The sequence below is a fragment of the Schistocerca nitens genome, chromosome 4 (genome assembly GCF_023898315.1).
Source record: "Schistocerca nitens isolate TAMUIC-IGC-003100 chromosome 4, iqSchNite1.1, whole genome shotgun sequence".
In the NCBI taxonomy this organism is placed as follows: domain Eukaryota; kingdom Metazoa; phylum Arthropoda; class Insecta; order Orthoptera; family Acrididae; genus Schistocerca; species Schistocerca nitens.
The window spans coordinates 300,387,839-300,412,332 of NC_064617.1; the positions used below are offsets into that span (position 1 = coordinate 300,387,839).

Here is a 24,494-nt window from a genome sequence, read left to right on the forward strand (position 1 = left end):
TCAAATGGCTCTGAACACTATGGGACCATGGTCATCAGTCCCCTAGAACTTAGAACTACTTAGAACTACTTAAACCTAACTAACCTAAGGACATCACACAACACCCAGTCATCACGAGGCAGAGAAAATACCTGACCCCGCCGGGAATCGAACCCGGGAACCTGGGTGTGGGAAGCGAGAATGCTACCGCGCGACCACGAGCTGCGGACACATCTGGTTTAAAGAAGTAGCAAGTGATCTGGATGAATTTATCACCACCACACACCAAACTCAACACAGAGAAGAGAATCTGTTTCCGAAGAATAAATACCCATGACTGACATTAAAACCATCAGATCAGAAGAAGTATGTCATATCTGCATAACCGAGCGAGGTGGCGCAGTGGTTAGACACTGGACTCTCATTCGGAAGGACGACGGTTCAATCCCGCGTCCGGCCATCCTGATTTAGGTTTTCCGTGATTTCCCTAAATCGCTCCAGGCAAATGCCGGGATGGTTTCTTTCAAAGGGCACGGCCGACTTCCTTCCCTGTCCTTCCCTAATCCGATGAGACCAATGACCTCGCTGTCTGGTCTCCTTCCCCAAAAACAACCAACCATCATATCTGCACGAGAACGAGCAGCCAGATCACAGTGAATGAAGAAATTTTGGGAAACGAAGAAATTGCTAACTACTAAGACCTAAACTTAATCATTGTAGACTCCGTTGTATTAAGTTTGATTTTAGTGTTACAATATGGGCGTAAACTATCTAAATAAATAAATAAATTCATTTTTGTGACTTCAGTATTTGAACATTGTAGCATAAGAAAAATACAATGCAAAGAATACTGTTCATGGCACCAATTTAGTTTCAATGAGAATCCATGCTTTAATTCCAGTACTGCAAGTAGTAATTATCCCACATTACATAAATTTCATGCCGATTCATACTCTTTGTGTTACCTGTTGGGCTACCTCCCAGCATGGTTATTCCAAAAACGACCAACAGATGAACGCAAGCCTTATGCGCACATTTTTTGAGTCATCTTGGATTTCCCTTCCAGTGATGGTATAGTGTATGATATTGTGATCACTCAATGTCATTCCACTTGCAACCTTCTAGTCTTTCACATGGTGCACCACTGCCGTGTTTTCTACAGTGACGTCAATATCTGATGTTGCTCCGACCCTTCCTACATAGGTTAGCGGCTTGTGACATGCATTTAATACCTGAGGTTGAATTCCATAATGGCCTCTTCTAATTGTCCGCCATGGTCATCAGTCAAGTGGCTATACCACAATACTGACATTCCATTTGAACCAGTGGAGTACACAAGAGGCTTAATTTGTCGTAGGTGACTAATATTCTTTAATACTTGCCAAACTCATCACCAAATTGAAAATACATGGAAACTCTCCTTTCTGGTTAACTTTTCCACACAGATTGTGTTTTCTGAGCAGTATTGTGATATTTTTGTCACTGTTATGGCCTTGTTAAGTACTATTATTGTTGCCCTAGGATGCTGCCCTTGTGAGACTACCTGGGCAGTTGCATACTGGGGACCTTTCCTGCCTTCATATATGGTTCTTGTAGGCACAATACATCTAACTACAGCTTCTCTGCCACTCCTCTAGCCTCATGCAATACGCTGACACTTCTCATGGCATTAAGCTGTCTTGTCTTGATCTCCATTAGAGGTAACAGGTATATATTCGACAGTCTTGGCCTACTCGCCAGTAATCAAATGCTATATGACCATGCATCATCACAAAGTGCTTGAACAAAGTATCAAAAGAGAATCATTAATTTCTCCTGACAGAAACATGATTCACTAATTTTTCCAGTTTTTCCACTTCTGTTTGCAGATTGTTCACTGTGATGTGGATTCTATCCACAAAATCTGGTACAGAAAAAGTAATGTATTCCCCTTCTGGATGCTTATACCTTACTAGATGTATTAACACTGTAGTAAGCACTCTCGGCTCTTCCAGTCTAGTGAGTTGCATAACATTCTCTATGCTTTCATAAATATGTTCTGGTCTATGTTTTATTGTTTACTTCTTTGTGGAAGGTGTTTGTTTTATGAGCTAGCTGGCTGAGTCCTGTACTGTTTTTGTTGCAGATTTACTTCCTGAATTGGTGATTCTTCTTTGCCTGCCATTCCAAGCTTTTTTCACTAATTTTGTGACTCTTTCCTGTAGGTCACACAAACCTATGATTTCTTTGTCCACCTGCCACCCAGAACTAATCCTCTTAAGGTTCCACATATTACAGTCCCCGCATTCCCTTTCTGAGGTTAGTTTCATTCTTGTGACAGTGTCTGTCTATGTAATGATGAGCTTTGTTTTATGAAGGTAGCAGTAACTATGCAAGAGGGATGTCATTAATACCAAAATATTTTTATTTTAAAAAGTAGAATTTCATGGTCAATACAATCAAAAGTTTTGGCAAGATCACTGAATATACCAAAATTTGATTTTTATTTTATTTTATTTACCATTGCATGGAATGGGACAATGGCGGGTGGGCGAGGGTGGAGGAGAATAAAGAGGAGGCTGACCTAGACAATATTTTTTATGTGATCTAAACTTCTGAATGAGATTCATCACAATTTACCAATGTTACTGATTCAGTGGCCTCAACTCACTTCTCATCCTTCTTGTTCTCCCATGTCATCTTGGTTTTGTTATGAATACCTTTGAATTCATCTTCAAAAGCTCTGAGGTAGCAACAAGTCAAATTGGCTACATTATTGTTCAGCTTCTTTCAAATGCAGGTGGTCTGCTATTTGCATATGTGTTTCTGTGTTCATCTTTACAATAATCTTTGTTGGAAGTGAAGCAAATTATGTAAACTTTGTAGACTGTAAAGCCTCACCTCTCTTCCTGCACCCAACATAGAAAATGTACTGAGTTATCTATATCTCTCTTCATGAAAACTGAGTAATTCCTTCTCCACACTGCTTGACTAAAAGAGCCAAATACACAACCATAAATATATTTGATCACCTTCCTTGTGAGTTGAAGGTGCTTGCAGACAATCTCATCTAAACTATTCTGCTGAAACCATAGGCAAATTTCTGTACAGAGAGTATATTTTTAATAGGGATACATTTCCATAATTTTATTATAAATCAAGACAAAAAGTAAATACTCAGTTCTGTTATTAACTATTTTTCACCACAAAAATATAATACTTGTAAACCTACTGACATTTCATATCATAAAGAGTTATCATGAATATGTTATACAGTAACTGTTAAAACAAACCAAACCCGAGCACATGAGATCTGCTAGGGCCTTTCCTAATTTCATACAGCCTTTCTATGCAACAGTATTAATAACAATCATCAACACTTTCTTTTTACTTGAGACAATTCTTCACTCCTCTGCTCTTAGAGTGTTTCAGTGAGAGAAAATATGCTGCTTACAGTAAAGTGTATTAACAACTATATCCTATATTTTCTAGAAAGTTTGAAATTTAGCATTGTAGTTGCTAAATGGAATGTCAATGTCACCATTAAAAAAGTAACATCTTTTAGGCATTGGACACATTATGGAAAATTTTTGAATTGTTCATATTTCATCTAAAAATAGGAGTGGATAACTTGCTGAAGCTCCTCTCCATTCCTCTAACAACAAAATACATTTTCATACACTGCATGTTTGATCATTCATTACAGCATTCAGTCTGAAGTAAACTTTAAGCATGAGAACAAGTCAACTAAGAGTATTTGAACTCAAGAGATGTAGATCCCAAAAACACTAATGTTTAATATAAGCAAATCACAACTTTGCCAGTATCCAGGCAGCTGATAGTAGCATGTGTAAAATTACATAAATGCTTTGTTTGAAGTATTAGGTAAAAATGCATACACAGTTGATTAGGATAAGAGAAAAGCAGTGTTCCCACCCCCTCCCCTCCCCACCTCCCGATGAAGTAAGTATCTTTCTCCTAACACACGCAGCATCTACATATGAAGTAACCTAGAAGTAATTAAAATTAAGAAATGTACAGCAATCAGTCACTACCCATTCACTTGACTGCGAGTACAGTGTCAATGTTGGGTCTAGGTGTTCTGTACAGGCCAGAAAAAAAACAAGAATGACACAGAATGCTATACTGATACCTCTGGCAATTAAGTAGAGGTTCTGTCTTCCCCTAAAACTGAAACAGTGGGATTCACTTCACCTGTTTTATTTACGTCACTTTTATTTCTATACATAGAGCATGCAATTTTTATAGTGTTATCCATAAGCTGTTGGGATTTTTATTTTTTTATTTTATTTTCACCTCCAAATTATTAATGTAAACACCAGATAACATTCGAAAAATGATGGAGTCCATAGCCTACACATTCTTGAATGAGGAATTTACTAATGAATAAAACAGTTATTTCAGAATAAACTGTACCAGGTTCTGCAGTGTCAGCCTTCTGTGATTTAGCCAATTTGTTTGAATAGTTCAACAGCTATGTCAATGTCAACTCTTTATTTGCATGTCGAATGGAGGAAGAAAGATAGCTTAAATGCATATACGCACACTATAATTAGTCTAATCTTGGCTTTGCCATCTGTACAGGTGTGATACATATCGGTTCATACAGTGAAGGCTTTCATGACCGGATGTTTCAGCTGCCGAGAATTCTTCCAGGTTGTATGGCCGTGGTCCATAGAACTCTTCTGTTCCTGACGTTTCATCCAAAGCTACATTGGACATCTTCGGGGGTGCTCCTGGTTGTGTTGAGTCTTGCCGACTGATGAGTCTGATGTCAGAGAACAGCCTAAATACCATGAAAATTGGGTGTGGTCTGGATTTCACGTTATAGCAGAGATAAACCTTATCAAGGATGAAATATAACTATCGATCACAGTACGTCGAAGATAAAAACTTCTCTTCAATTCTGCAGCGCCGCTGTGCATATATCGCTGAGTTTCATAGCTGCTTCTTTTCTGTTAAAATTATCCCCATTTTTAGAAATTTCAATGGCTTCTCTATATAGCCATGGATAATAGTTCATCATAGTACATAAAACTTCAGTTTCCGAAAATTTCACTATGTGATCAACCGACTGAAGAGCATGTTCTGCCACGGCTGACTTGTCTGTTTGCCCTAGTCGGCAAAGACTTATGTTCCTTCAACCATATATTCACACTTCTCTTTGTAGTTCCAATGTATACCCTACCACATGTACACGGAATCTTGTATACACCACTTGAAGACAGAGGGGGACATTTGTCCTTAACGTAACAAAGTGCTTGGTCTATTTTCTTAGTTGGTCTGAAAATCAGTCGAACGTTATGTTTCCTTAAAATCTTACCGATGCGATCTGTTACTTTTTTGATGAAGGGTAGAGAAACCATGTTCTTCCATCGTTGTGTCCTATCATCCTTACGCCTCCTGTTATTCGGTTACAAATCTCTATTTATTCCCTTACTAGACTACCCCTTCTTCTCAAAAGCCTGTTTTAGATTTTTTAACTCAGCGTCCAGATATTCTGGGCACAAATCCTTTTAGCTCTGTCCTCTAGACTTTTCATTACACCTCTTTTCTGTTGTGGATGATGATTGGAATGCTTATACAAGTGCCTGTTGGTATGTGTAACCTTCCGAAAGACTTTATGTTTCAAGCTGCCATCAGTCTGTCTCATAACAAAGTCATCCAAGAAGGATATTGTATTGTCCTTCTCCATTTCCATGGTAAATTGGATTTTAGGATTTATACTATTTAAATAACAAAAGAATTCCTCTAAAGCTTATTTGTTATTTAAATAGTATAAATCCTAAACTCCAGTTTACCAAAAATGGAGAAAGACAATTCAATACCCCTCTGGGATGTCTTTGTTATGAAACAGACTGATAGCAACAGTCTTTTGGAAGGTTACACATACCAACAGATACTAGCATAAGGATTCCAATCATCATCCACAAAAGAAGAGGTGAAATTAAAAGTCTAGAGGACAGAGCTAAATGGATTTGTGCACTAGAATATCTGGATGCCGAGTTAAAACATCTAAAACACGTTTTTGAGAAGAATGGTTACTCTAGTAAGGAAATAGAGTTTTGTGACCAAATAACAGGAGGCCTAAGGATGATAGGACACAGTGACGGAAGAACACAGTTTTTCTACCCTTCACCAAAAAAGTGACAGATCAAATCAGTAAGATTTTAAGGAAACATAACGTTTGACCGATTTTCAGACAAACTAAGAAAATAGGCCAAGCACTTCATTCCAGGAAGGATAAATGCCCCCCCCCCCCCCCCCTCTGTCTGCAAGTGGCATATACCGAATTCCACGTACATGTGGTAGGATCTACACTGGAACTACACTACTGGCCATTAAAATTGCTACACCAAGAAGAAATGCAGATGATAAACGGGAATTCATTGGACAAATATATTATACTAGAACTGACATGTGATTACATTTTCACGCAATTTGGGTGCGTAGATCCTGAGAAATTAGTACCCAGAACAACCACCTCTGGCCAGAATAATGGCCTCGATATGCCTGGGCATTGAACAGAGTTTGGATGGTGTGTACAGGTAGAGCTGCCCATGCAGCTTCAACACAATACCACAGTTCATCAAGAGTAGTGACTGGCATATTGTGACGAGCCAGTTGCTCGGCCACCATTGACCAGACATTTTCAATCGGTGAGAGATCTGGAGAATGTGCTGGCCAGGGCAGCAGCTGAACATTTCCTGTATCCAGAAAGGCTCGTACAGGACCTGCAATATGTGGTCGTGCATTATATTGCTGAAATGTAGGGTTTTGCTGGGATCGAATGAAGGGTAGAGCCACGGGTTGGAACACATCTGAAATGTAATGTCCACTGTTCAAAGTTCCGTCAGTGCGAACAAGAGGTGACCGAGATGTCTAACCAATGGCACCCCACCATCAAGCCAGGTGATACTCCAGTACGGCGATGACAAATACACGCTTGCGATGTGCGTTCACCACGATGTCGCTAAACATGGATGCAACCATCATGATGATGTAAACAGAACCTGGATTAACCTGGGGAAAAAAAAAAAAATGACGTTTTGCCATTCGTGCACTCAGGTTTGTCGTTGAGTACACCATCGCAGGCACTCATGTCTGTGATGCAGCGTCAAGGGTAACCACAGCCATGGTCTCCAAGCTGATAGTCTATGATGCTGCAAATGTCATTGAACTGTTCGTTCAGATGGTTGTTGTCTTGCAAACGTCCCCGTCTGTTGACTCAGGGATTGAGACGTGGCTGCACGATCCGTTACAGCCATGTGGATAAGATGCCTGTCATCTCAACTGCTAGTGATATGAGGACCTTGAGATCCAGCACAGCGTTCCGTATTACCCTCCTGAACCCACCGATTCCATATTCTGCTAACAGTCATTGGATCTCGACCAACGTGAGCAGCAATGTCACTATACGATGAACTGCAATCGCGATAGGCCACAAGCCGACCTTTATCAAAGTTGGAAACATGATGGTACACATTTCTCCTCCTTACACGAGGCATCACAACAACGTTTCACCATGCAACACTGGTCAACTGCTGTTTGTGTATGAGAAATTGGTTGGAAACCTTCCTCATGTCAGCACGTTGTAGTTGTCTCCACCAGCACCAAACTTGTGTGAATGCTCTGAAAAGCTAATCATTTGCATATCACAGCATCTTCTTGCTGTCTATTAAATTTTGCATCTGTAGCACGTCATCTTCGTGTTGTAGCAATTTTAATGGCCAGTAGTGTACAAAGAGAAGTGTGAATACACGGTTGAAGGAAGATAAAAGTCTTTGCCGCCTAGGGCAGACAGAGAAGTCAGCCATGGCAGAACATGCTCTTCAGTCAGGTGATCACATAGTGAAATTTTCAGAAACTGAAGTTTTATGTACTGTGATGAACTATTATCCATGGCTATATAGAGAAGCCATTGAAATTTATTAACATGGGGATAATTTTAACAGAAAAGAAGAAGCTATGAAACTCAGTGATATACTGAGTAGTACTACAGAATCAATCGGAAGTGTTTATCTTTGATGTACTATGGTCAATAGTTATATTTTATCCTTGACAAGGTTTATCTATGCTATCAAGTGAAATCCAGACCAAGCCCACTTTCCATGGTATTTAGGCCATTCTTCGATGTCCGACTCTTCAGTTGGACAGACTGAGCACAACCAGGAGCACCTCCAAAGATGTCCAATGTAGCTTTGGATGAAACGTCAGGGATGATTGGCATATATCTTCAAGCATTTGCCAGTTCAATTTTTCCAGGATTTCTGTGGTGCTCTCCTCTAAGTTAAACAAACTTGTGACCATTCAAGCTGTCCTTCTCTGCATACTTTCAATATCCCTTGTTACTCCAATTTGGTGTGGGTACCACACACTTGAGACATACTCTGGGATGGATTGTGTACGTACCTTGCTTACAAAATGGATTGCATTTTTCCAATATCCTACCAGTGAATTGCAGTCCACCTCTTGCTTCACATACATAGATTCTTAATTTACAGAATGCAAAACATGATGTATCTGCAACAGATTTCCTTTTGATTTCATTTCTTAATGATCTGAGTAAGCAAGTTAGTAAATCATACAGATGGTGGCCAAAAATATGGAAACACTGAATCATTACACATTACCTAGCGTAACACACTGTAGGGAAGACACTGGCATTCAAAACAGCTCCCAATCATCTCAGAATGGATAAACAGAGGTTCTATAGGTTTTCTTCCTGCAAAATAGCATCAACTTCAGGTAACAATTATGGAGGAGATAGTGATCATGCACTCTGCTCTCCAGACTAGACAAATACTGAGATATACTGACTGTGATGGTCATGAGATGTACAGTAACTCACCCTTGTGTTCACAAAACCAGTCCTGGGTGATAAGACCTGTGTGAACAGGGGTCCTGTCTTCTTGCAATACAGTATCACCGTTGGCTAACAAACATCATACAGTAGGATGGATCTGGTCAGCCAGAGGGGGCTACAATCCTTGGCAGTAATGTGACCTTGCAGAGTAACCATGGGGTACATGGAATCCAACAATATGGCTGCCAAAATCACCTAACCCCCATTGTGTCTCACTCCTGGGATGTCAAATTGGCCAAAAGTTGGAAACCATGTGAAACATGACTTTTTTAGCCACATTACTTTCTCCTGTCACTCCACAGTCCAGGTTTTATAGCTTTGGCACCATATCTTCCTGTTATGCTATGAGCATTTGTATTACTGAAAAGTGATATCATAATTCCAGTTTCCCCTGCAACTTCCTTCTTATGGAGCTCCCTTCATGTTGTTTTGATGCAGACAGGGTTCACCAGTGCAAAATTCAGTTCTGCAGTGACTGCTACAGCCATGGTCCTCTTATTTTTTTGTCACAATACTCTTCAATGAACATCCGTCATGATAATGTAACATGTACTTTCATTCATGTTGTGATTTAGTGGATGACATTTTTCCGCTTTCTCTGTGTGAAGTATAAATCTTTGGTATGGTGCACCTTAAAACACCAAACATTCCATCTACCTTGCTTACGGAAGCACCCACTATATGAGCACAAAAAATTTGCCCATGTTCAAATTCCCTTAGTTCTGACATAATGCAATCACAACTACATGCAACACTGCTTTGGACATGAGTGATGCTTGCAACACTGCTTTGGACATGAGTGATGCTCGCAACACTGCTTTGGACATTAGTGATGCTTGCAACACTGCTTTGGACATTAGTGATGCTTGCAACACTGCTTTGGACATGAGTAATGCTTGCAACACTGCTTTGGAGATTGCATAGGTGATGTTTGTGGTCAAATACAACAGTGCGACTCACAGGTTTGGCTATCTTCTGCATCTATTTTCAAGCATGCATTTCTTGCAGTCTTTACATATTTTTGTCTAACTCCTATATGCTGGTCTGTTCTTCAAGTTAACTATTGGCCTAACTCATTACCCCACTTTTCAGAACCACCTCTTTCCTTCTGACAGAAGCAGAAAAGAGAGGACCTGTAGTAACGAATCCTCCAACTCCACAGCTTACCATCCCAGTTCAAATTACATGAAATAAGGTGACCAATTATGCCTATTTAATAATTCAAATAACTGTCATCACAAAATTATTAACACACTTAGTCAAGTCCTTCAAAAAGGAAATTTTTTCACTGAGAGCTACTTGATTAATAATAATAGTAATAATAATAATAATAATAATAATAATAATAATAATAATACAGCACTAAAAGTGAAGCAAAATGAAGATCCGTTGTAGGCATATTGTGCAGTGCACCCCTTGAGATTAGAAATGTATACATGAACTTACCTATTAATGAATGATTTGAAGTTATTCAACAAACCTAACCACAAAATGTTGACAATGCACACAACAGTTGAATTCACTGAGCTACATTCTAAATGCATGAAAATGTGAAGGCTATGAGCTCTTGCTTTTTCAGAACGTTGGCAAATGTTTTTGTTAATTATTTGGATGTGAAAATTATGGGGAAGAAAGGGAGAACCAGCTATCGGTAGATAAGATTCTATGTTGTAAACATTGTGTGGACACACATTTCTGTTGGTGAATGAGGGCATGAACTATGGAAATTAACGTAGTTAACTTAATAGCTAAAATAATAATAATATGGTTTAACAGTGGAATATTGAAGTAATGATAGAATGCAGTTCCTTGACTTAAATATTAGAAAATGGGGTGGAACACATGCATTTAATGTTTACAGAAATCCAAGAGACTAGCAGTCAAATAAATTGTAAAGTGTGTCACATAAACATTCAATAAGACAACACATTCAGAAATTCATGAGACTGTTCCAATAAACCACAGATGTACACACATGATGTTAGTCCTGATATATCAAATGAGCATGATAACAAGCAACTGGAAGCAGTCACAAGTGTTACAGATCTAACTAACATACTGCACTGTTCGTCATACTGTAGCATCACAATGAAGATCGTGGCTAATAAGAGGACTGCTAATGGAGATAAAAGTAATTATTCTGAAATTTATTATTATTACATAAACCAATTTGCATTTTTATTTATTAATTTGTTCTTATCCTTGTGATGATAATTAATTAATCAATTTTCTTTATTGTAGCCAATGGAACACACTTCAAGAGTTATAGCACGTAATCAAAAGGCACCTTCATGTGTCATGCTCATGAGCAGTGTTTACATTGTGACATTTATCCAATCAACTACAAAGAATCCCCTTTCAAAAGTGATTGGTATAGTGAAGCCTGTAACGTTCCCTGGCATTTTCACAGTTTATTTGTACCATATACGCCGCTCTGGGCAAGTTGTATATATCGTAATTATTGAACAAAAATATTACTTAATGTGGTATTAATTATTCTCCTTATATTTTTATTGTAATATTTCTCTGTATTTAGGATAGGAATTTTTCTGTATTTATTTTGTGAATGTAAAATGTGTCAGTATTTGCTGTATCAGAGATATCGCATTTTGCCAGAAATCAATTTACAAAGAAATGTTAATAGTCGGGAAATGCTATATAAGGACTAAACATTATGTACTCTTTGGTCTTGTCTGATGAGACGCGATTGAGGTTGGACGCTGTGAAGAAGCTTTTAACGAATGTGTAGAAGTCTTTTGTCTCTGTCTGGACTTAGCCGCCATTAGACGATGTGTTACGAATTAATGTGAGTTGAATTGTTGTTTGAGCTAAATATATCAGTATTTATCAAAAGTGTGAATTATTTATGTAAATTAGCTTGCCCACGTCATCTATAAAATTTCTTTAAGAATTTTTCAGCATTTTTTAGCGGTGTTGCTGGGCTGTGCCGCGACCAACAATCGCAGATCTGAAGAGGCGGCACATTTAAAAAATTATCAAACCCGTAAATCGGGAGCAGATGCATAAAAATCAATAGTGAATTAAGAAATTGTTCTTTCTTTTCAGTGATCCTGTGGCTGATAAAATTTGAATTAATTATACGTTTGTGCATTCGTAGGCGGATAGTTAATGTTAGTTAACATTGAAATTTAAACAGTTTGGTTCTTTAAAATAACTCAAATGCGTAGTGAAGTAGGTTTGATCAGTGATAAATGTCGGCTTGGCAATAATTAAAACATTTTCTGCTGATAGAGATAATCTTGTGTTCTATGGCTATTGCCGGGATAAAATTCAGTAAAAATATTTAACAAAAAAACCCACTGCATCAGGAAAGTGTATGCCAAGGCCGAATGATCTAAAGGACTCAATTCTCAACTAAATATTATTATCCAGTTAATATGAGTGCACGTAATATTTTTTCTTTAAATGTACGTAATTCTTAAGAAAGTAAAATTTTTATTACCACACGAAATTAAGAGAGTGGTTCTACAACAAAGTTCGCACGAAAGAAACTTAACTTAAAATTAAAAAAGAGAAAATTTATTATTCATCATTCTTTAACGAATTCGACATTACGGCGATTTCGTTACAAGCCTTACCATTCTTTTGTCTATCTCTGCTGATTTGTGGATGCATCTGTGATTAATGGGCAGTCAAATGAGTTGGAGTTGAGTATGGAACACTGATTGTATCCATGCTTGTACCTCTTCATCTGAAGCAAATCAATGGTCAAAAATGCTTATCTTCAGGGCTTCAAAAATATGGAAAATCACACGAGGAGAGAACAGGACTGTGTGGAGGATAAGGAAGGGCTTCCCAGTGAAACTTCTGCAGTGTTATTGTGACAACTTTGGCATCATGCAAGCCCAGCCATCATACAATTATGATCTCTCCCCATGTGACTTCCACATTTTTGAAGCCCTGTCCATTTGCATCACACTAAGTGGTGCATGCCTAGATACAAGCATGATTCCATAGGCAACTGCAGACACTTTCCATGAAGGCACTGACCACCTTGTCTCACATTGGGATAATCATATTAACATTATTGCAGTACCTTTTGAAATAATAAACAGTTTACTTATTTTTTTCCCCATCCATCTCATTTTCATTTGACTGCCTGCTAATAGATGTGCTACAAATGGTAGGTGACTAATCTGTTTTCCACAGAACTGGCTATAGAAGTTTTACTTATGAAACAAAATATGTGCTTTTATAATGGCATCATTTGGATTCTCTTTAACGCATAGTGTGCGGCTGACGTAATATTACAGTGCCTGTGGGAAATGGGAATGTGTGGCAGAAGTAATATTACATCACAGCAGTTGTGATGATTTTCCATGGTGTCAGACATTTATTTGTGGCTCCTGCAAATGTCTGTCAGGTCTGCAGGTTTCATAGTTTTTACTAGACGGTAGTAGAAATATCACTGGAAAAATTAGTCATTCTTAGAAACTTGTGTTATCGTCTCTTGTTTTGCAGGCATTAGTTGATGTTCAAGTTCTCTGTTTCATGTGCTTTTGTGTTGATTCTGTGTTCAAAATGTGCAGTGAAGAGAAGAGATATCTCAAAAAAATGATTTAAGAAGTCCTTGATGTGTCTGCAGATGATCAGCATGAAATATTTGATGACAACTCAGATTACTCATTTATCATATTATTTTGCAGCTTGTATCTGCAGGTAAATCAAGAACCCAGTCCAAGAGCAAGATTCCAGTGAATGTGATGATGGACTTTCTATCTCTTCATGTTTCAGTTTGTATCACTTTGTACCCCACTGTGTATGCAAAATTTTGCTGTGTTTTTGTGTGTTTCTTTAGGTTTAAATGGGCTGCAAAAGATATTTGAAAAGAAAGAATACTTGTTTGCTTACCAGAGTATGTACTTGTATACCAAAACTCTTTTTCAATTCCTTCTGTGTTAACTACTATTAACTTGTAATTTCATCTGTGGAATCAGATTAACACAAGCAATACCAAAATACGTATATTTAAAGTAGAACATCTAATAAACCTAATATTTTTTTATAAATTCCAACTACACATTTGTACACACAAGTTATAACTTAACAACAATCACATATGTTAGTCTGTCCACAGATAATGGCAGCTACATACAAGACCTGTAACATAAAGGAGCATTTACATGTGTGCCTTCCACTAGTCACCATGTGACTGTGACTATCTCACACACAAGTACAGATGCGCATGTAGGTTGCATGTTCTTCCTCAACATATCTGTGTGAGTGATTCCATTCAAATCTGTATTCAGAGTGGATGCCTCTATTTCTGTGTGGACCAAGCTAGATCCACAAGGTGATTAGCTGCAAGACACACAGGTCTAAACTCATCTTGACTATCACACAAAATGTCAAGCTTGCCAAGTACACAAGTTATTTCATTAAAGCATTTGGAAGAAGCAATTATCATGGAAGAATGAGAACTATTTCAATAACAACTATTCAGGAGGCAAATGTCCAGGAGGGTGACAACAAATGGGAATGTCTTAAAAGATGTAAGTTTAAGGTAACATATAATCATTTGTCTAAGGTTTTCTAGGATAAGCAAATAATGTACTATCTTTCCTGGTGATAAAAAAATCTGTTATTCATATTACTTTAGGGTAAACATTAATAAGCAAGCAAGACCTGCCAACATTAGTACAGCAGGCAAAAAACTGTGACAGGTAATTTATGTGAACCAAGAGATAAAACAACAAAGATCCCTTTTATATGAAACTGATATAATGGAACCAGATATTTTAAGAAATAGAAAGGCCCATGTCTTGCTATAAATTGTGATCACAAAAGTTTAATTTAAAGTGGTCAGAATTATAAGGAATGAGGTGAAGTAATACAATTGTGAGCGAGAGGAAGTCAACTTTGTGAGTGACAGTGGTGCAGATGATTGAATCAGCAATAGTAATAAGAATGGAGCTGAATAGACCTGGCACAGGGGGCAATTTTGAAGAATGAGGACAAATTGTATGCTTAAATCCAGAGAGTTTAAAGGAAAAGTTCTAATGTAGAAGACTTATTTATGACCATTTCATGGGACTCAGCAGCCTGCCATAATGCCTCACCGAAGATACATGTTTACACATACTGCGGAAATACTGCACTCCCCACTGGAAGAAGTGTTATCAATGATATGTGTGGTCATGTATACAGCATATTAGAGTTCCATTCCATGCATGCATTACAGTAACAAGGTCTTCCTCAAGTCATTTATCTGACATGATGTTCCAGCTGCTTGATCTAGTCACCAGAAATTAACTCTTTGGGCTTCAAGCTGTAGGAACAGATGGAATGTATCACATACACCAAACCTGTCCAAAACATGCAGATGCTGTAATAGTACTTTTACATTGGCTGTAATGACATTGTGTGCAGTCAGGTCCATTTGATCAAGTTCAACAGTCGAAGTTGCAACCTAACACCTTGTAGATTTCATGAACTCTAAAAATAGTGGTTAGTCTGAGAAATAGTCTATGAACAACTGGGCAGCTGAAATTATAAACTTTTTTAACTACCACAGGAAGTACACACTCAAATGTGAAAGAGTCAATGAGCAATTTGTCGTAGCTTCATTTACACAACCAAAAGTGAGGTGTAAAAGTTTTTTTAAGTATCATCTTCATCCTTCATCCTTTCCCCACCATTTTCCTATTCTCTGTCCTAATAAATTTTCCAATTTTCTCTTATATCCATTCTACTCACTACACACTGACTGCTCCTGTTCTTCAGAACAAATGCTTGCAACTGGTCATTTGCAAATCTCAAAAGTGCAGTAAAGTTTTCCTCCACTCCTAGACAGAAATCTTTGGATTAGCTATGGGTCTTAACCTTAGGACATACCAAAATTTAATAACTCTGACCATGTTAACATTCTTCTGCTCTCACTATAGTTCAAACATTGTTTGCTTTTTTTACTATAGGAAATAATGGAACATAAAAATGACCTCAACCGGATTTGTAGTTTATCAAGTACAGCAGTGTTGGCTACTCATGGCCATCCTCCTTCTTACCTCTATGTTGTATCACAGAAGTATGTTCATTATGCTTCATTAAAAACAACAGCCTTACATACAAAAATTATCTTTTCTAATCCAGGACCACAATTTATTTCCTGAATGTACAGTCATTGAGCTTTTACTGTAGACATTGCCATTGTTTACACCTCATCCCAACATGAGGGCACACTGAAAAGTAATTCTTCCAAATTTATGTGAGGGCTCTTAAAGTTTTTAAATTAAATAAATGTTATTAACATTGTACATCTTTATTCTTCATGTCTGTATATTTAGGTTGGTTGGTTGGTTTGGGGAAGGAGACCAGACAGCGTGGTCATCGGTCTCATCGGATTAGGGAAGGATGGGGAAGGAAGTCGGCCGTGCCCTTTCAGAGGAACCATCCCGGCATTTGCCTGGAGTGATTTAGGGAAATCACGGAAAACCTAAATCAGGATGGCCGGACGCGGGATTGAACCGTCGTCCTTCCGAATGCGAGTCCAGTGTCTAACCACTGCGCCACCTCGCTCGGTCTCTGTATATTTATTTCTCAACACAGTCACCATGGTGACAAGCACATTTCTCCCAAAAAAAGAGACCAGTTTGTTGACATTGCCACCATAGAATGTTTGACTTTGTTGACAGAGCCACAGTCTCACCTCTGCTTGCACTGCTTCATCACTATCAAAGTGAAGTCCTTGAAGAGGTTTTTTTGAATTTTGGAAACCGATGAAAATCAAAGAGAACAAGTCAGGATTATATGGTGAATGATCAACCACAGTGAACCCAAGGCATTGGGTTGCCGCAGATGTTTTAGCTCCTGGTTGTGATCTGGCATTGTCATGCTGAAGGACAGGGTGCTCCACGTGTGGGAAAACATTTTGCATTTTAAACTTAACTACAGCACACAGTTTCTCAGCACCTACAAAGTTAAGTTACACACTGTCATGTTGAACACTAAAATTCATAGCCCTCTAGCGGCAGAGGACTGCCAATATCTAGATATGAAGAATAAGGCATAAAATGTCAATAATGTTTATTTTATTTAAAAAAAAACTTGAAAATTTTTCAAACAAAAAGCTCAGAGGCATTACATTCCAGCATACCCTTATAAAATACTACCTCTGACGTACATGGTCCATATATTGCTAATTTTTCCCCCCTCTGAACATAAATATAATTATGACCTCACCACATTTTACCTTATAACAATGCATATTTTATTCAGGTCCATTATGACTTCTGTTATACAACTGGGCCCCCCAAAGTGGAATTAATCTCCCAACATATAGATGCCTCTTACCAGCCATTAGAACTTGCAGTTTCTTCTGTTACTGTAATCTCATTCCTGTTCTCACATATTTTCTACCATATTTATGACACTTCACTTACTCACTTCTATGTCTATCACTTATCCTAGCTTCTTAATTTACTTTTTAATACTCAAACATACCTTCCTTGTGTCCTTCACAGGTGTGGGTGAACGAGATCTCGTTAATCTTTGGTGTTTCGACACATCTGGACTACTTTTTGGAGAGCTCTGTATCAATGAAAAATCTGCATTGTCCTTTGACTTCTTATAAAGTTCCTGTGAACAATAACACAGCTTTAATAATTTGATGTACACACACACACACACACACACACACACACACACACACACACACAAGTGGTCTGCAACATGAGGTTCAGGACGTTAGGCAGGAAAGTTACAGCACACAATTGTTTCCTGATACAACAAAACTCATTGAGTGCAGTTACTATGCATTTTCATCCACTTTCCGTTAGGTTTTTTAATCCCAAATCACAGCAAAATGTTGTAAAAAGTATCGTGTTAAGGATATGGAACCTTAAACAACAGACCATTCAGTGAAAACATCTTTGAAGCCATACTGTATATGATGCATAAGAATTGTGGCTATTTGGCTTTCTCTCTGTCTATCTCCAATGGCAAATACCAAACAAGGTGTAAACATTTCTGTATCTACAACATACTGGGAATGGAATGGATCTGTAACTTCTTGTGTGATTACAATAACCATTCTGGAATCTGTCTTAAGTTGCACAAGAAGAACACTTACTTACTGATGGCATGTTTTGGACTGCTTGTCCATTAACAAATCAGCCATAAATGTAAGACTTGCATTAAACTAGTCATACAAGTGGAAAAGTGGCCATATAATCAGTACATATGATAGTAAATAATGTGGCTTCCACATGTGCTCATCTCTAATTGTCAGTGTAAAAACTCCGACAGTTAGCTCTGATAGTTTATGACAAGCACATGTGGAGGCCACATTATTCACTATAACCTGTATTGATTTCATGATCAATTTTTCATGTATATGAATGGTGTTACACAAGACTTACATTTATACCTTATTTGATAATGGAAAGCAGTCCAAACCTGGTCACCAACAAATAAATGCTCTTCCTGAGTAACTTAAAATGGTTTTCATAATGATTAGTGTAAACATTTGTTTGTTACATCTTCCTTACCCAGCTTGCCGCATCTCATGAGTTTACACACAATGTGATGTCTTTCAATTACCACCATGCTACAGTACCTCTCGGTCACTGTAGGCTAACCATTATACTTCATATTACACAATTTTCTGCTAATAAATATCATTCAACTGTAGATTCCACTAGACTAATTTGGGACAGCCCTTTCAAACTGACACACAAATTCCACTTAATCTGTCACTTTGTATAAGAAATTCACCTTTTTCTGTTAACACTAAGCATCACATGTTACTTTATGAGCAGTTTTTATTTGATCTAACTCTGTCCACACATCTCAAAACTAAAAAGCCTATTATCAACATAATATATCTATTATTGGTTACAACCACAATGTATTTTAAAATGCAATTTTATGTGACCTAGGACTGCAGCAATGTTCACTAAGCCTGCAAGCTATCATTCTCACAAAGGCCAAGCTGCCTGTTGCCACCACATATCACCAGAAAAGTCTAGCTGGTAAATGGCAACTAATCAAGCACACTCCAGTCTCTCTCACTTTCAAGTTCTCTCACACAATATCGAGCTATCACTTTCAAGGGACAGAGAGCAAGCAAAATGCAGCTGAAAATTTTGGTGGAAATGTGGTGTTTTAGTATATACTACATGTAGTATCAACTCTAAAAAACATACATTTCTGTTTTTTTGCTCTTGTTTGTTAAATACATTACCTTTAACTCTGCTAAGGAGGTGGCTGTCTTCCAATCTTTATCACTGCGTATTCGAGTAACACGGGGAAAACGAATAGAAATGCCATCTGCTGTATGCACATCATGGCGTGTAAATTCTGCTCCTGTTATCTCCCACACTGGCATACTCTGAAGAATCAACATTAAAGTAAGAACAAGACACATATGCATAATGACAAATAAAAATTCCTTCACCTGTTAATTTTATCATATTCTAAACGGTAAAACAAATACCTGTATCTAAAAAATTATACATTTGCTATTTTCCATTTCATTTATGATTTTAATGACACAAGATTCATCATAACATCACCTTTTCATTACAAAATTGTAACTCAGTTGCAAAGATTGTGAGAAGATATACATTGGAATGATTGGCAGGACAAAGAAAACACCAGAGCATTTAAATATGGTACAAATCATTCAACATTTGAGGATCATCTAAAACAAGATCATCATAGACCAAGCAATATTGAAAATGATATGAATATCATAAAAATCAGTAAAGACAGACACCTCATCCCTTTCCAAGAAAATTTCCACATACAAAAAGCATAAAAAAAACAGTTGCTCATGACCAAATAAATATTGGAAAGCAGCCTATATATAGAATAATTGATGAAATTAAATAAACAAGAAAAAGGTCTTTAAGGCCTTTTCCATCCTTTACACACACCCCACCCTCCCACCCCCCACAGTTTTTCCACTTCTCGTTCCTCACCCTCTCCTCTGACTCACTCAATCACACTGCTATATACTTATGTCCACTTATCATGGCTTTAAAAAAAACCTCCATCACTGTTCCTTCTCTACTCTTACACAGTACATAAATACAGAAAAATATAATTAAACAGAATTACACGCATACAATAATCTATTTTTTTAAAAAAAGAAAGTTGTAGGTCAAAGGCAAAGTAGTGGAAAGGTGATGTTGGCAACACTACAAAACACAAACCACAACATATACTTGAAGTACAAAAACAAACAGAATACGGAGGTGTGCATAAAAGTGTTTTGTGAAAAACATAATAAATGCATTGTGCAGCAGAACATCTAAAAATTAAACCAAAATTATCAGTGTCTAAGGCAGAAAAACAGCAGCGTGCTAGCAGACAGCATTTCCTGATGTAAGGAAGAAAACAACTGAAAATCACTGTAAGTACAAATCAACTTATTCTTAATGAACTGTTTTTCAATCTGAAAGTAAATCAAAATGTAAATAACTTAATTACAGACCACTGTTGATGCTTTACCTCAACAAAGCAAAACCCGTCTGGTGAATAAAATCACTCATTTTTGTAGTTGCAACACAGAACATTTTTTTTTTATTTTTTTTTTTTTTACAATACCAGAACAGCAGTACAATACTGAAAACAATATGAAGCACTACCTATTGAGAGTTGCTTAGAATTTACATGCATTTTTATAAACTTTCAAATATACATTGTCTACAGAAATGCATTTTTCTGTAAGACAAGTTTTCTCCAACAAAAATGTTAAATACCTCACTTTAAAAAACTGCACCTAGTTCTTTAGCGTCAGTAATACAGTTCTGTGTCCGATATGAAGATTGTCCTGTACAGCCTAGCCACCCGTGGACAGCATATCTGCATTGACAAGAGCTCCCTTGCCTAGTATGCTGAAGGTCTCACCAATGTTCTCGCAGACCTAGTCTGGAAACAAATCTGCCATGCCATTGCTCTATACACTTCCCAAGTCTCTTACCTCTGCCAAGAACCAGCTACAAAGGAGTGCCCCCTTTGTCATCCAATAGCACCCAGGACTGGGACAACTAAACCACATCCTCCATTAGGGCTTTAATTACCTATCATCATGCCCTAAAATGTGCAACATCCTACCCAAGATCCTTCGCACCCCCTTCTAAAGTGGCATTCCAAGACCCACTCAACCTCCACAACAACCTACTCCATCTCTACACCACTCCCAATCCCAACCCCTTGCCACAGGGATCACATCTCTGCGGAAGACTCAGTCCAATCCAGCCACCCAGCACTTCCGTCGCATGATTATCCTACACCATAAAGGCTGCCATGTCATACACTAGTTCTGCTGCAATCAGTGCACAGCTTTTTATATTGATTTGACTACCAACCAATGGTCTGCCAGGATTAATAGCCACTGCAAAACTGTGGCCAAGAGCAAAGTAGATCACCCTGTGGTACAATGTGCAGCTGAACATAACTTGTCTGATTTCAATGGCTGCTTCACTACCTGAGCCATCCGAATCCTCCCACTGCAACTGTCCCACTTCCAATCTGTTATAGCCAAAGTTTCAAGAGGGGATTAGCAGCTACCCCTAAAATCAAAAACAAAATGTGGCATAAAAAATTGGCTAACCGCAGTTAAAAGCAGGAGGGGGGGGGGGGGGGGGGAGGATCAAGAGACCCCAGACCCAGCCAGTAGCAGAAGGCACCCACCCCCAGTCACCCTGCCCCTGACCTGAAAGTAGTTTGAAACTTATCTGAGAATAAAACACACTTTAATGGAGAAAATGTAGAACTAGTTCAATGTCTGTGAGTTGTCTGCTAATATTACAGACAAAGAATTCAAATGACTATGTTCAGCCTGGAGAGCCAGAAGAAGAGGGCATTCCACAGGGATGTGGGCTACAGGGTGTAAGGTTTCACAACCGTAACATAAGGTGGCTTGTTATTAGAACACCACTGTGTGTTAATTTGTCATGACCAATATGGAGGTGACACAGGACAGTGGATTCCTTCCAGGAAGAATGGAAACAGGAGTACCCTACAGTAGTAAGTTTGCTGCGTAGTGTGAAATTTATTAGAGGGATCAGTAGCCCATGAGATGATGATCCACGTTCGAGTGAGGAGAGGTCTTATCTGTGTCTGCAAATCTGCACCAGCAAAAGAACACACACTATTTATATATACAAAGATGATGTGACTTACCAAACGAAAGTGCTGGCAGGTTGATAGACACACAAACAAACACAAACACACACACAAAATTCAAGCTTTCGCAACCAACGGTTGCTTCATCAGGAAAGAGGGAAGGAGAGGGAAAGACGAAAGGATGTGGGTTTTAAGGGAGAGGGTAAGGAGTCATTCCAATCCCGGGAGCGGAAAGACTTACCTTAGGGGGAAAAAAGGACAGGTATACACTCGCGCGCACGCACACACACACACACTCATATCCATCCGCACATACACAGACACAAGCAGACAGTAGTAAAGGCAAAGAGTTTGGGCAGAGATGTCAGTCGAGGTGGAAGTACAGAGGCAAAGATGTTGTTGAATGACAGGTGAGGAATGAGTGGCGGCAACTTGAAATTAGCGGAGATTGAGGCCTGGCGGGTAACGAGAAGAGAGGATATACTGAGGGCCAAGTTCCCATCTCCAGAGTTCTGACAGGTTGGTGTTAGTGGGAAGTATCCAGATAACCCGGACAGTGTAACACTGTGCCAAGATGTGCTGGCCGTGCACCAAGGCATCTTTAGCCACAGGGTGATCCTCATTACCGACAAACACTGTCTGCCTGTGTCCATTCATGCGAATGGACAGTTTGTTGCTGGTCATTCCCACATAGAAAGCTTCACAGTGTAGGCAGGTCAGTTGGTAAATCACGTGGGTGCTTTCACACGTGGCTCTGCCTTTGATCGTGTACACCTTCCGGGTTACAGGACTGGAGTAGATGGTGGTGGGAGGGTGCATGGGACAGGTTTTACACCGGGGTGGTTACAAGGGTAGGAGCCAGAGGGTAGGGAAGGTGGTTTGGGGATTTCATAGGGATGAACTAAGAGGTTAGGTGGACGGCGGAAAGACATCTTGGTGGAGTGGGGAGGATTTCATGAAGGATGGATCTCATTTCAGGGCAGGATTTGAGGAAGTCGTATCCCTGCTGGAGAGCCACATTCAGAGTCTGATCCAGTCCCGGAAAGTATCCGTCACAAGTGGGGCACTTTTGGGGTTCTTCTGTGGGAGGTTCTGGGTTTGAGGGGATGAGGAAGTGGCTCTGGTTATTTGCTTCTGTACCACGTTGGGAGGGTAGTTGCGAGATGCGAAAGCTGTTGTCAGGTTGTTGGTGTAATGGTTCAGGGATTCCGGACTGGAGCAGATTCATTTGCCATGAAGACCTAGGCTGTAGGGAAGGGACCGTTTGATGTGGAATGGGTGGCAACTGTCATAATGGAGGTACTGTTGCTTGTTGGTGGGTTTGATGTGGTCGGATGTGTGAAGCTAGCCATTGGACAGATGGAGGTCAACGTCAAGGAAAGTGGCATGGGATCTGGAGTAGGACCAGGTGAATCTGATGGAACGAAAGGAGTTGAGGTTGGAGAGGAAATTCTGGAGTTCTTCTTCACTGTGAGTCCAGATCATGAAAGTGTCATCAATAAATCTGTACCAAACTTTGGGTTGGCAGGCCTGGGTGACGAAGAAGGCTTCCTCTAAGCGACCCATAAATAGGTTGGTGTACGAGGGGGCCATCCTGGTACCCATGGCTGTTCCCTTTAATTGTTGGTATGTCTGGGCTTCGAAAGTGAAGAAGTTGTGGGTCAGGATGAAGCTGGTTAAGGTAATGAGGAAAGAGGTTTTAGGTAGGGTGGCAGGTGATTGGCGTGAAAGGAAGTGCTCCATCACAGCAAGGCCCGGGACATGCGGAATATTTGTGTATAAGGAAGTGGCATCAATGGTTACAAGGGTGGTTTCCAGGGGTAACAGATTGGGTAAGGATTCCAGGCGTTCGAGAAAGTGGTTGGCGTCTTCGATGAAGGATGGGAGACTGCATGTAATGGGTTGAAGGTGTTGATGTACGTAGGCAGAGATACGTTCTTTGGGGGCTTGGTAACCAGCTACAATGTGGCAGCCGGGATGATTGGGTTTGTGAATTTTAGGAAGAAGGTAGAAGGTAGGGGTGCAGTGTGTCGGTGAGGTCAGGAGGTTGATGGAGTCAGGTGAAAGGTTTTGCAGGGGGCCTAAGGTTCTGAGGATTCCTTGAAGCTCCACCTGGACATCAGGAATGGGATTACCTTGGCAAACTTTGCATGTGGTGTTGTCTGAAGGCTGACGCAGTCCCTCAGCCACATACTCCCGACGATCAAGTACCACGGTCGTGGAACCCTTGTCCGCCGGAAGAATGACGATGGATCGGTCAGCCTTCAGATCACGGATAGCGTGGGCTTCAGCAGTGGTGATGTTGGGAGTAGGATTAAGGTTTTTTAAAAAGGACTGAGAGGCAAGGCTGGAAGTCAGAAATTCCTGGAAGGTTTGGAGGAGAGGGTGATTTTGAGGAAGAGGAGGTGGGTCCCGCTGTGACGGAGGATGGAACTGTTCCAGGCAGGGTTCAATTTGGATGGTGTCTTGGGGAGTTGGATCATTAGGAGTAGGATTAGGATCATTTTTCTTTGTGGCAAAGTGATATTTCCAGCAAAGACTACGAGTGTAGGACAGT

At 39.3% G+C, this 24,494-nt stretch overlaps 1 protein-coding gene across 4 annotated transcripts in view; it reads right to left on the reverse strand.

Moving 5' to 3' along the window:
- LOC126251488 (DNA ligase 3) overlaps nucleotides 1-24,494 on the reverse strand; it is a 605,411-nt gene that overhangs the window by 147,385 nt on the left and 433,532 nt on the right. For all 4 annotated transcript variants that reach the window (XM_049951944.1, XM_049951947.1, XM_049951945.1 and 1 more), the window contains 2 exons: nucleotides 19,047-19,193; nucleotides 17,306-17,440 (listed from right to left, as the gene is read on the reverse strand). In XM_049951944.1, coding sequence (XP_049807901.1) covers nucleotides 17,306-17,440; nucleotides 19,047-19,193 — 282 coding nt within the window. The remainder of the gene's footprint in view (nucleotides 1-17,305; nucleotides 17,441-19,046; nucleotides 19,194-24,494) is intronic.